Source organism: Macaca nemestrina, chromosome 11 (genome assembly GCF_043159975.1).
Source record: "Macaca nemestrina isolate mMacNem1 chromosome 11, mMacNem.hap1, whole genome shotgun sequence".
NCBI classification, from domain to species: domain Eukaryota; kingdom Metazoa; phylum Chordata; class Mammalia; order Primates; family Cercopithecidae; genus Macaca; species Macaca nemestrina.
The window spans coordinates 131658796-131671073 of NC_092135.1; the positions used below are offsets into that span (position 1 = coordinate 131658796).

Consider the following 12278-nt stretch of genomic DNA (forward strand, 5'->3'; position numbering starts at 1 on the left):
AGACAAATCCACAATTATTGTTGGGAGATTTAAAATTCCTCAGTAATTAATAGAAAAGGCAAAACCATATATAATAAGAATAGAGAAGAAACAAAGAACACAATCAATTTGATCTAGTTGTCACTTGTGAAATGATACTTCCAAAAACTGCAGAAAACAACTTCTTTAGTGAACACAGAACATTAAGCAGGATAGACAACACTATGAACCGTAAAACAAGTCCCAATAAATTCAAAAGAACTGAACTCATATAGAGTATGTTCTCAAAGTACAACGGCATTAATTAGAAATCAATTTACTGACATAACGAAAAGATAACTAGAAACCCCCTAAATATTAGGAAATTAACCAACACACCTCCAAAGAACCCAAGGGCCAAAGAAAAAATAAGAGAAATTAGAAAATATTTCAAACTGAATGAAAATGAAAGCTTATTGAATATAACTGTCTGACTATATTCAGCAATATAACTATATTCAACAATATAACTTGTTGAATATAACTAGTGCTTGGAAGAAAATTTAGCGCTTTAAAAGTGTGTATTAGAAGGTTTAAAAAAAACTGAGTTACCAACCCAAGCAGCTAGAAAAAGATGATCAAATTAAGTCCCAAGAAGTAGAAGAAAGAAAACACTTTAAAATAAGAACAGATATCCATGAAATAGAACATAGAAAAGCAATAGAGAAAATCAATAGCATTACATCAAATTACATCTAAGGCAAAAGTTGGTTTCTTGAAAAGGTTTTTAAAAAATTAACTTGATGGCCAGGCGGATCACTTGAGTCCAGGAGTTTGAGACCAGCCTGGGTGACATGGCAAAACCCCATTTCTACAAAAATTAGCTAGGTGTGGTGGCACATGCCTGTAGTACCAGCTAGCTACTCAGGAGGCTGAGGCAGGAGAATCACTGGCGCCTCAGAGGCAGAGGTTGGAGTGAGCTAAGATCGTGCCACTGCACTCCAGCCTGGGCAACAGAGTATACCTCAACTCAAAAAAACAAACAAAAAAACCTTGATAATCCCCAAGCAAGACTGTTGAAAAAACGTGAGAAAATAAAAATTATTAATATCAGAAATGAAAAATGGAACATAGCTTCAGGTTCTACAGACACTAAAAGGATAATGAGATATTTTGAACAAGTTTATGCCAATAAATTTGATACCCTAGATAAAAAGGCAAATTCCTTTACTAGAATTTTGTGTAAAAAAATCAAGTGAAATCTGGGTGAATACCTGAAGACATTTCTACAAGTAAAATGATAAGCTTTAGGGTATGAACTCTGACATTTTTTAGGAGTTGCTCCTCACTATTTTTGCTTACTTCTTGTTTCTATGGTAAGTAACTCAGTAAGTAATACTTAATAAGTAACTTAGTTGGATTCTAGCCATTATACAAATATGGTGACTTTATTTTCACCTATTTTAAATATCTTTCTGCAAGGAATTCATGTTGTTGGGATCATAATGAAATTTCTTGGAACTAGAACTTCCCAAAACGATGCCATGTATTACCTTCCGCAGTGGTCCATGCTGTTTTCTGTACTTCTTGTTCCAAGATATTCCTATCTTTTTCAAGAGTTTCTGGCCCAGCTGATCAACAGGAATTAGATTATTCTCCTCCTTACGAAAGAAACACAGTCACTTAAGAAAATCTGATGAGAAATAATTGCATACGTACAAATTCAAAGAGACCAACAGGATTATGCCTAATTAAACATGCCTAGAACAGCAAACACGTAAGTTGATTCAATCACAGCTATTATAAAAAGCTTTTTAAAAACTGGTTAAGCCTCAGTTGAGAAAACTTGGATTTTTGCTATTTTCTGTGTGCCACAGTTTAACCATTTGAAGAGCAATATCAAAAGTAGCCCAAGGTTTGGTAAATTCCCAACATTAAAAAGGAATTTTTCATTTAAATATGTAAATTACTGATATTAAACAAGAATTTTGGAAGAAATACATAAGTGCAAAAACAAAGATGATTAATGTCTTATCTAAATGTTTTGAAGTATAAACAAGTTCTAAAAGGGGGTGAGATGTAGCTGTGACAGGCTGAACTGTATCTCCCCAAAATTCATATGTTGCATTTTTAACCTACAATATTTCAGAATGTGACTACATTTGGAGATTAGACCTTTAAAGAGGTGATTAAGGTAAAATGAGGCTGTTTTCCATTTTAGAGTAGGCCCTAAGTAAACCTGACTGGCATTATCAGAAGAAGACGAAGTTTGGACAAAGTAACACCGGGAAGCACACACACAGAAGAAACACCATGTGAGGACACAGGAAGAAGACAGCCATCTGCAAGCCAAGGAGAGAGGTCTCAGAAGAAACCTAAACTGCCAACACCTTGATCTTGGACTTCAGCCTTCAAAACTATCAGAAGATACATTTCTATCATCTAAGCCATGCAGTCTGTGGCATTTTGTCATGGCAGCCCTAGCAAATTCATACAGTCATCATAGATCAATATAATTAAAGTATTCAGCCCAGGTCCCTAGCAGGAAGTATAGCAAATCATTTATTAAGGATGAATGAATAAATGAAAGAAGACCTCACATATTTAAAACAGCATATTAAACAAACTTTAAAAGTCATATACTTGAGATACTATCAGTGACTACTAGGAATGAAAAAGGGGACATAATTTCAGGTCACACAGACATTAAAAGGATAATATGGAAATGTAATAAATTGCAAACAGCATTTAGTAAAGCTCAATTTGGTTTAAAATGACAATAATAGCCAAAAAAATCATAACCCAATTCCAATATATGTAAATAAACATAAAGAAAACAGAATGCAAAGAATATATATCAAAGTGCTTACAATAACTGTATCTGGCCTATTTATATTTTCATCTTTTTTATATATTTTCTGTCTTTTTTTCTTGAATTTTCTACCATGAATATGTATTTCATTCATAACTAGAAAATCCCCACAAAAATCATTAAAATACAGATACAGAGAACGTCCTTAAGGAAAAAGACTATGAATGGTAATAATATCACATCTAGCAACTAAACCACATATATTCTTACATATATACACACATGCACACATACACACAATATATACATACACACAATTACTTACACACACATACTCTACCTCTAATAAGATTGCTTTTAGAATCATCAGTGGATGATCAATCTCTTCTTCACTCTGGAGATCTTTCAGATTCACATCTGGCTTACTTTTTTCCTCCTAGGAAGGAAAACAACATGAGTTTCTATCACTAACCACTTAAAAAGTAACAAAATAGGAATGTTGGCCAGGCATAGTAGATCACACCTATAATCCCAGCAATTTGGGAGGCCGAGGCAGAGGGACTGCTTGAGCCCAGGAGTTCAAGACCAGCCTGGGCAACACAGACCAGGACACTCTACAAAAAATAAAAAAAAAAAATTAGCCAGGAGGTTAAGGTGGGAGGATTGCTTAAGCCCAGGAGGTCAAGGCTGCAGTGAGCCGTGATCACATCACTGCACTCCAGCATGGGTGACAGAGCAAGAAGTTAACAAAAAAAAAAAAAAAAAAAAAAAAAAAAGAAAAAGGTTTCAAGATGATGAAACGGCGGTAAAAACATCACAATAATCTGCATATGCTTGGAATCAGGCAGACCTTGCTTTGAATTCCAGCTCCTGGTTGAGTATTTTCCAGCTTAGCACTACTTTAGCTACATTTTACATAATTTGATATGTGGAGTTTTCATTAAAATTCAGTTCAAAGTATTTTCTGGTCTTCGTCCCATACGGTCTCATTCACTTGTGCTGACCTAAGGAAATTCTACTCATCTTTGCAGTCCAGGCTCAGCTTAAATACTCCTTTCTATTTCCTGATCATCCAAGTTTTCACCCCATTTTATGAAGGTATTGGCGAACATGTCAAAATTCCCCTGGTAAGTTATTTTCATTGTCTTTTTTTTCCATACATGCCATCTTCCAAAGTATTTTAAATTGACTTAAAACCAGAAATATAGATAGTCGTAAACAAGGCAAGCCAAAAATAAATAATCAATAAGTGATGGAAAAATATGGCAGGCCAGATACAATCATCCTGCTACAAAATTACTAAAAATGGTAGATAAAGTAAAACCAAAACAAATAAAAACATCTTAAACACACTATGGCTTGCAAGAACATCAGGGAAAACTCTTCCGGGGTCAAAAAGTGAAATGGGAATATGGGGAAGAAATCCAGAGATGAGGCCTCTGGCTCTGCAACTGCTATAGCCAGAGTAGTTAGGTTGCCCCCAAATTCATACGTTGAAACCTAATCACCAGTGCAATAGTATTATGAGGTGGGGTCTTCAGGAGATAATTAGGTCACAAAAGACGAGCCCTCGTGAATGGGATTAGTGCCTTTATAAAAAAGGCCTGAAGGAGTATTGTTTGACCTTCCTGCCATGTGAGGACACAGCGAGAAAGTGTCATCTACGAAGCACAGCAAGTCCTCACAGACACAAAATCTGCTGGTGCCTTAATCTTGACTTCCCAGCCTCCAGAACTGTGAGCAATAAATTTCTGTTGTTTATAAATTACCCAGTCTAAGTGTTGTGATAGAGCAGCCTGAACCTGAATGGACTAAGACACTGATCTTGCTGACACTGAACTTCCATTTTGATGCCCATACAGGACAGAGTTGGGGAAAGAAAGCCTAGGCCTACCCAAAGGGGGGAGTCGAGGGACTCATCTTTCAAACAACCATCAATTCTCCAATTCTCTGACATCAACTAGGTGTCACACAATTGTATTCAATTCTGACACTATCTGGTGATAGCACAGACTCCGTAAGTTGAGGACTCAGTCCCATAAGACTGTCCCCTACTTCAAACACAAACCACATACGGGATCCCTAGGGTACTCACATTTCTGCCTAGCCGAACACAAATTCTAGGGTTCCCTTCACCCCAACTCAAGTTCATAATTTTCTGGAATAACAGTAAGAACTCAGGAACTTACACTACACTTTATTATAAAGGATATAAATGAATAGCCAGATGGAGACAGACATAGAGCAAGGTCCAGAAGGGCCCAGAGTTCAGGAAACTCTGTTTCTGTGGAGTCGTGCTGGCCACCCTCCCAGCATGAAAATCTGTTCACCAACCCAGAAATGCCCCAAACCTCATTTTTCAAGAGGTTTCACTGAAGTTTCATTACAGAGGCATGACCGATTAAACAAATCACTGGTCATTGGTGACTGAACTCAATTTCCTGTCTCTCTTCCCTCCCCAAGGTCAGGGAAGCAGGGTTGTAAGTTTCAACCCTCTAATAATAGGACTGGCTTCTCTGGCAACCAGCCTCCATCCTGAGGCATCTAAGAGTGACTTCATTAACATCAACTCATATATAGTGGAAAGGGCCCATTATGAATAACAAAAGACACTCCAATCACTCAGGAAATTCCAAGGAGCTCTGTGCTAGGAACAGGAACTGGAAAGGATGACCAAATATATACTTTTTAATATATCACAATGATAAAATGCAGCAAAAAGCTGGAATCCCTAAATGGCTATACCTTCAATATAAGCACAACCTAGAGAAAAATCCACCTTACAATAAAGGACAATGAGGAACTGGCTTGCCTTGACCTTGATACTGGATGAAGGGGGAGAAATGTCCTTAAATCACAAGTAGGTCCTCATGTGGGTTTGTGTCCCAAATTCCTACTGGTTGTTTTGCTCTAAAACCATCAAGTTGATTTTAATGTTGTTAAGGGCTGGTAGTGATCCCAGGCTTGTGTTAGAGACAAACACAAATCTTTCTTGGAAGAAGGCACTTTTAACTCAGTCCTCAAATTACTCCCATCAATCAAGTTCTTAAAAAGCAAACAAACAAACAAAGCAAGAAGCCTACAGTCCACCATACCAAAATCACAAGGAAATAGAATCAGCAACATCAGAAGATAACCAAGTCAGACCTACAAAGTCTTCAGATGCTGTAATTATCAGAGAGAAAATAAGAAAATAAGTATGTTTAACGTGCTTGAAGAAATTTATGACAATGGAATAAGATATTTAAAAATGACAGGAGAGAAGAGGCAAATCGGCATTGTAGGGATGACGCTTGAGCCTATGAGCCCAACATATGACAAGTTGATCCAGGTGACATATAGGCTGGGCCCAGTCGTCCTCCACTCTGCCAGTGTCTGACGCTGGCCATGTTGGGACAGATTGGTCCAGTCATAGAGCTGCCAACTGGGTGCTGTCATGGAGCCTTCTTTGCCCCACTTCCTCAAATGTGCAAGATGATGTTCCAAATGATGCCAACCATCTGTGAAGCCGAAGTCCCCCCAGGAAGTTGGAGGCATGGATCAGGCTCCTCTTTATAGCCACATCTACATTTATGTTTTGCAGTTAGTGGCCTCCATGCTAGAAGAAAGGGATCATCTTCTAGGCACACTAAGAGAGACTAAAATGTTGGCTTTAACCCAGGGAAAATTACATGAGGTTGGTCCTGAAAACTACTCCTTACAGGCAGTACCTACTAAAAGAACTCCATGTATGCAGAGCACAGTTCCTTGAAAGGGAAGAAGTAATTGCTGAACTGTAAGTAGAAAGAACACTACCTGGCTACAATTAGAATATTTGGGACCCTTCGTGGGCACAGGGGATCTGTCAGAATAATGGTAGTAAAAGAGACAAACACAGTGTCCACCAGATATATCTACTGCAGGTGAAATTCTTAAAACACAAAATCATTATCTGAACAGCACGAAGCTCTGGATGAAAAGCTAGTGATTCTTAAAGAACAGAACAATAAGAAAAAAAATTACATGGGATGCTTGACAGCCATTAACAAGAAAACGTACCAAGCACAATATTCTATTGTTCTCTAAGCCCCAAGGAAGACCTTGCTAAGGTGTTAGAGCTTCAAAAAATGGACAGGCAGTGCAGAGATTGAAGCCAAATGAAGGAATGCCTGCTTGCCCTTCGAGTCATGTCACAGAACTGCAAAGAGATCCTGATGCTGCTAGAAAGAAGCTGATCAATTCTGAAGAAATGAGCACAAAACTGCATAAGAGATGTCCAGGAAACCACAACCCAAAAGAAAGTCAAGGAAGAGAGAATCACTACTCTGAAAACATGCTGTCTTACCAGAGTGTGAAGCTGCCTTTGTGCATGACCTCAAAGATAAACGTGAAGATGAAATTGCAAACAGATATTTTATGCATCAAAAAACTGAGGATAAATATTGCCAGCTAGAAAAATACTTCAAATCTTCAAACTGGCTGAGCAAAAACTGTAGCAGCCATTGAGGTGGCTGGGCTGACAGAGAGGCTGGGAGCACTTCCTAAGACTGAAGAGAGACACAGCAATATTGAAAAAAGTCACAACAGTTGGAGGCACAACCGGAAGAAAAGAGCCACGAACTGCAATGGGAATGGGCAAGGCAAAAAAAATGAACACCATAATAAACATTTACCAGACGTGGTGACAAGCTTCAATCAGAATCTAATTAAAGGCTTCATCTTAGAGAGCAAAATAAAGCCTATCTGATAATTAAGGGGAGTTTAAGGCAGAGTGAGAAGGCCACTTTCTTAAGGATTCTCTACTATGGTAAACTAAAAATACAAGAAGGTAGTTCAAGGGAAAGTATAGTAACACAATACGGATCAGCTCAAATTAAACATGGTAACGTTGAGGGCTGAAACAGTTGATGAGGATAACAAGTGTCTCACTTCATCTAATTGGGAAGGTGCCCGACAAGATGGTGTCTTGGCAAATGTGGCACAAGCACTTGAGAGCAATGCTTGTATAGCTTTCCCAAGCCAGAAGGGGAGTTCCATTCACTGCAGTAAGTAAAAGAAATGAAGGCAAAGGATTTCGACAGGTAAAACAAAACCGTCTTTTTCCATAGATGATTTCAACATAAGAGTATTTAGCAATATTATTGGTTGTTAGTATATACACTGTTTAATATTTTATATATTTTAGTATATAAAATCAACATACTAAAGAAAGCTGCATTTCAATACACCAGCCACAAACACTCCAGAAAACACAAAATTTAGGCATAGACCATCTCCCTGGTAAACATGTTCCTGGTAGAACACAGTTTGACTTTTTTCATATCCAAACTTTACAGAACATATATCTCTCAATATGTTCCAAATACAACTGATAGAACGTCAGAAATACAGATGAACGTTTTGAAAAGCTGGCTGAGTGTCGTCAAAGGGACCGTGCATCTTGGATACTGCTGGCACCATGATATGCCATATTACAACTAAATGTGGAGCAAGTATTTGTCAACAACAGCATTCACTTTCTGATAATAGGAAGCTACGCTTCAAGCATTTTACATCCTAACATGATGGTTTGTGACTTACCTATAGACGTTTTACTGTGTTTGGGGTTGATGTGTAATAGATTATAATTTCCTAGGAACTAGACACCAGTTAGCACTTTCCCTCGGAACATCTGTAAATTTTTTTTTTGAGAAATATTATAAAACATTTTAGTAAGACATTAAAGGGACTTGAGAAAATGAAAAGGTGTATCTTGTGCACATATGAAGACTGGAAATCCCACTGAGTATGTGTGTGTATATGTGTATGTGCACACACATGTGCATCTGTGAGACTACTGACAAGGTGATTCTAGAAATGTACACAGAAGCATAAAAAATGAAGACAGGTCCCACACTCCTGAAAAATAACAGCATGTAGGGAGACTTGTCCTACCAGAGATCAAGATTATTATAAAGCTATGGAAATTGACAATGTATTTGTCCAGGAATAGAAAAAAATGAACAATGGAATAGAATAGAGAGCTGAAGAACAGACTCACACAAAAATGAACAGTAGACATAATAGAACTGGCATAGTAGATTGGTAGAGAAAAACTGATTACTCAATAAATAGAAATGGGTAATTTTTTCAAGTGGAAAAAAATCCTTCTTATACCTCTCACAGGAAACCATTCTAGGAAGATCAAAGTTTTAAATGTCATTCAATCAGTGGTTATTGAGCACTGTTTCAAAGAGCAACCATGAAAGACATGACTACGCAGTCATATTATAATAAACAGGACAAAATTCACCCTGGTCTTAAATCCTATTGTGCAAGCTATAGACATGGGATTTATTGTTTTTATCACATGTTCACCTACCATCTGCAGGATACAAAATTAATATTGTGTGTTATCTAAATCAATGCTCATTTTATTTTTCAGAAAAAATTCAATAATGGTCAGCTATAGGAATTGTGCTATCTCTTTATGATAATGGAGTAACTGTATAGGTAAGGAATGGTTCCAGATTAGAGGAGATATCAGAGATAACTAAATACCATGCTTGACACTGGATTTGACACTAGAGTGGGGGAAAAATTGCCATGAAGGATGTGAACTGGAAACTGATGGAATCTGAACATAACTAAGTATTAGACAACAGTATTATATCTATGTTAGAAGATCCTGATTTTAGTCAATGTTCATGTAAGATAATATCCTTGGTATTAGAAGATAAACACTGAAGTATTTAGTAGTAAAGGGACCTGGTGTCTTCAACTTAATTTCAAACGGTTCGCACTAATAATGATAATGTTAATAATGTGTGTCTGTGTATACACATGCACAAATGTGGCAAAATGTTCATCAGAGAATCTAGGTAAAGGGTATACAGGAGGTGTTTTTACTATTCTGGTAATTTTTCTGTATGTGTGAAATTATTTAGAAATAAAAATTTAAAACTTGTATCTGTATTAACTTTCAGTGCCTATCAAAGTTTTCTACAGAGTGGATATAAAATAAATGGTAAACAAAATATCCTCAACAAAATAATAGGAATAGAAAAGAAATTGCAAAGATATTTCTAAATAAATTTCTATACGTACTTGAAATTGCCAGTTTCCCAAATGATCAACATCTTTAATATATACATGGTAATGGCCTCCGTAGCAGCCACCTTTGTGTATAATAACTGAGAAGAGGTCATACATATATTCTAAGTCATCCAATTCATTCTAAAAGAAAAAAGAACATAAATGTTGATACAGTTTTCATAAAATGCTAAGATAATAATCAAAAGAAAAAATAATTTCAACTACTGAAACTAATAAGAAACTTCACTGTTGTTAAGAGTAAAGATGAATTCAAGTAACTGGCTTTAAATTTAAAATTAATTAATTTTAAATTGATCTAATGGCCAGTCACACTACACCAATCAAATTCTGCCTCTTAGCCGACCATGAACACATGTACCTGAAAAACACGTTACTTTTATGTACTTTGGCTAAGACCATGTAAGCCAATAAAACAATGAAACATGTTACCCTATCAGTGATTCTGTTGCAGAAATTTTTAGCAAGAGAAACCCATCTTCGTACAATACCTGTTTATGCTATTTTATAGATGCACTCTTCTTTTAAAATGCATCACCTTTTTTTAAATTGATACATATCTAGTTTAAATTGTCCTCTATTTCAACTAGGTTGTCATGTGCCTCAAAGTCAAAGCCAGATCAACTATCACCCCTCCTGACACTAGAGTCCTCTGTATAGAATAAGAACTTAGTAATTATGACTATCATTTGGTTTTGTTTAGAGGCAGTTTAGTGGAAGAGGTTCTTTCTTGTTTTATTAATTCTATGATCAACATTTTCTACAATCAATATGCTCCATAATCATGAGTGATCTAACAGATGTACTCCTACACTAGCAATTAAAAACAAAATAAAACAAAAAGCTACTCTAGATGAAGAGGTACTTTAAAGATGTTTGTTTAAATTTCTGATGCAGAAGAAAAAAGAAGCCTTTTTTACATCTGAGGGATCTAAAACTACATGATATAAGCTCTCTTCTGGCTTTGACATCTAAACTCAGTCAGCGCTCATCTGTGATGTTCAGATGTACATATGGTGGCCCCTTGATGGGTGTCGGTTATTTTAAGAATTTATTTGCTTAAAATATTAAACTTTTTAAGTGGGCAGCAGTTTAAAATGTCTAGTACAGGCAAAAGACAAGGTGTATACAAAGATGCACAGTGACTTTTTTCCATTAATACAGAAATCCAAAAGTAAAATTAATGTGAACTTCCTAGATAAGTGCTCAATTTATTCACTTATTTCAGTTTTGTTACATCAAAGTATGTTAAAATAATATTACAAACTATCTTTTATAAAACAAGAAACAATTATATTAACTAACTCTGGGAAAATTATTTATTTGGGTATGTCAATAATAGCCTCGGGGCAACAGAATATTAGAACCTTTGAGTGGTAATTCAAACAACAACAACAACAAAATCTAAAAAGCTCAATAATTTGGCTTGAAGTAAAGGAAGGCCCATGTGTGAAGATCCTGAATTTAAGAAATGTTTATAAAAAGATTACTTTTTTTACACAGAAACTCAATAGCTAGCTAATAAATGTTCTATTCTGAATAAACATGTAAGAATGATTTGTGATAAGAAATAATTACTCATTTCACCCAGACCTTGGCATGTACAGCAATGTTATAAAAAACATTTTTAAATGGCTCATAAAGTAGGTTGGTTTTGTAATTAATTTGTTTTCAAAACCTCTTCTTTCCCTATATCTTAAGGATTACAAATTCTAGACTAGTGAATTTCCATTTGCCTCTTGACTTTCTAGATGCATAAATTCATTATTACATGTAAAATAAACTAAATCCAAATCAGTGGTACCAATTAATCGTAAGTTTTCTAAATGCAGGGTAACTTCTAATTTTGTTCTTAAATTTTCATTTCAAATATTTTAAAGAAGGGTTTAATAAAAAGAAGGGAACAAATCTATACTTTGGAAATTCAAAATGACTGTAAATAAATCAGTGGTACTTGAACAGGGTCAATCTTGCCCATGCTGTCCTCCCAGGAGACATATTTGGCTTTGTCTGAAGACAGTTTTGGTTGTCACAACTAAGGGAGGGGGAGTGAGGATGCTACTGTCATCCAATAGGTAGAGGGCAGGGATGCTGCTAAACACCCTAATGCATGAGACAGTCTCCCACAACAAAGAATAATTTAACTCAAAATGTCAATAGTGCCAAGGTTTAGAGATTCTCACAATAAACCAACTGAAAATCAGGTCAATAATAGATTCAGTCTTGAGAGGGGAAAAGAAAGAATTTAAAAATAAAATAGTTCAAACCTGTTCACAAAAGGGCTTGAGATTGATCCGGAGAGGGAATGTATAACAGCTAGTTTCCTTGTAGCGTTCGCATTTCACAAAATCAAAATTAAATCTTAGTAATGAAACAGTAAGAAAAGGAGGCAGCTTACGTAATTTGGCCGACTGTTAAAAGAAAAATTTACAAAGCT

The 12278-nt window shown here is 36.0% G+C and overlaps 1 protein-coding gene across 8 annotated transcripts in view; it reads right to left on the reverse strand.

The window, feature by feature from the left end:
* The window catches only part of LOC105473892 (ubiquitin specific peptidase 40), a 93877-nt gene that overhangs the window by 68215 nt on the left and 13384 nt on the right, over positions 1 to 12278 (reverse strand). For 6 of the 8 annotated variants that reach the window (XR_982562.2, XR_982563.2, XM_011728063.3 and 3 more), the window contains 4 exons: positions 12109 to 12252; positions 9836 to 9964; positions 3096 to 3206; positions 1512 to 1619 (listed from right to left, as the gene is read on the reverse strand). Coding sequence is in view for 5 of the 8 variants with exons in the window: in XM_011728063.3 (XP_011726365.2) it covers positions 1512 to 1619; positions 3096 to 3206; positions 9836 to 9964; positions 12109 to 12252 (492 nt within the window). In the remaining 3 variants the exon portion in view is untranslated. The remainder of the gene's footprint in view (positions 1 to 1511; positions 1620 to 3095; positions 3207 to 9835; positions 9965 to 12108; positions 12253 to 12278) is intronic. The other 2 variants (XR_011610147.1, XM_011728062.2) reach the window with 1 other exon arrangement.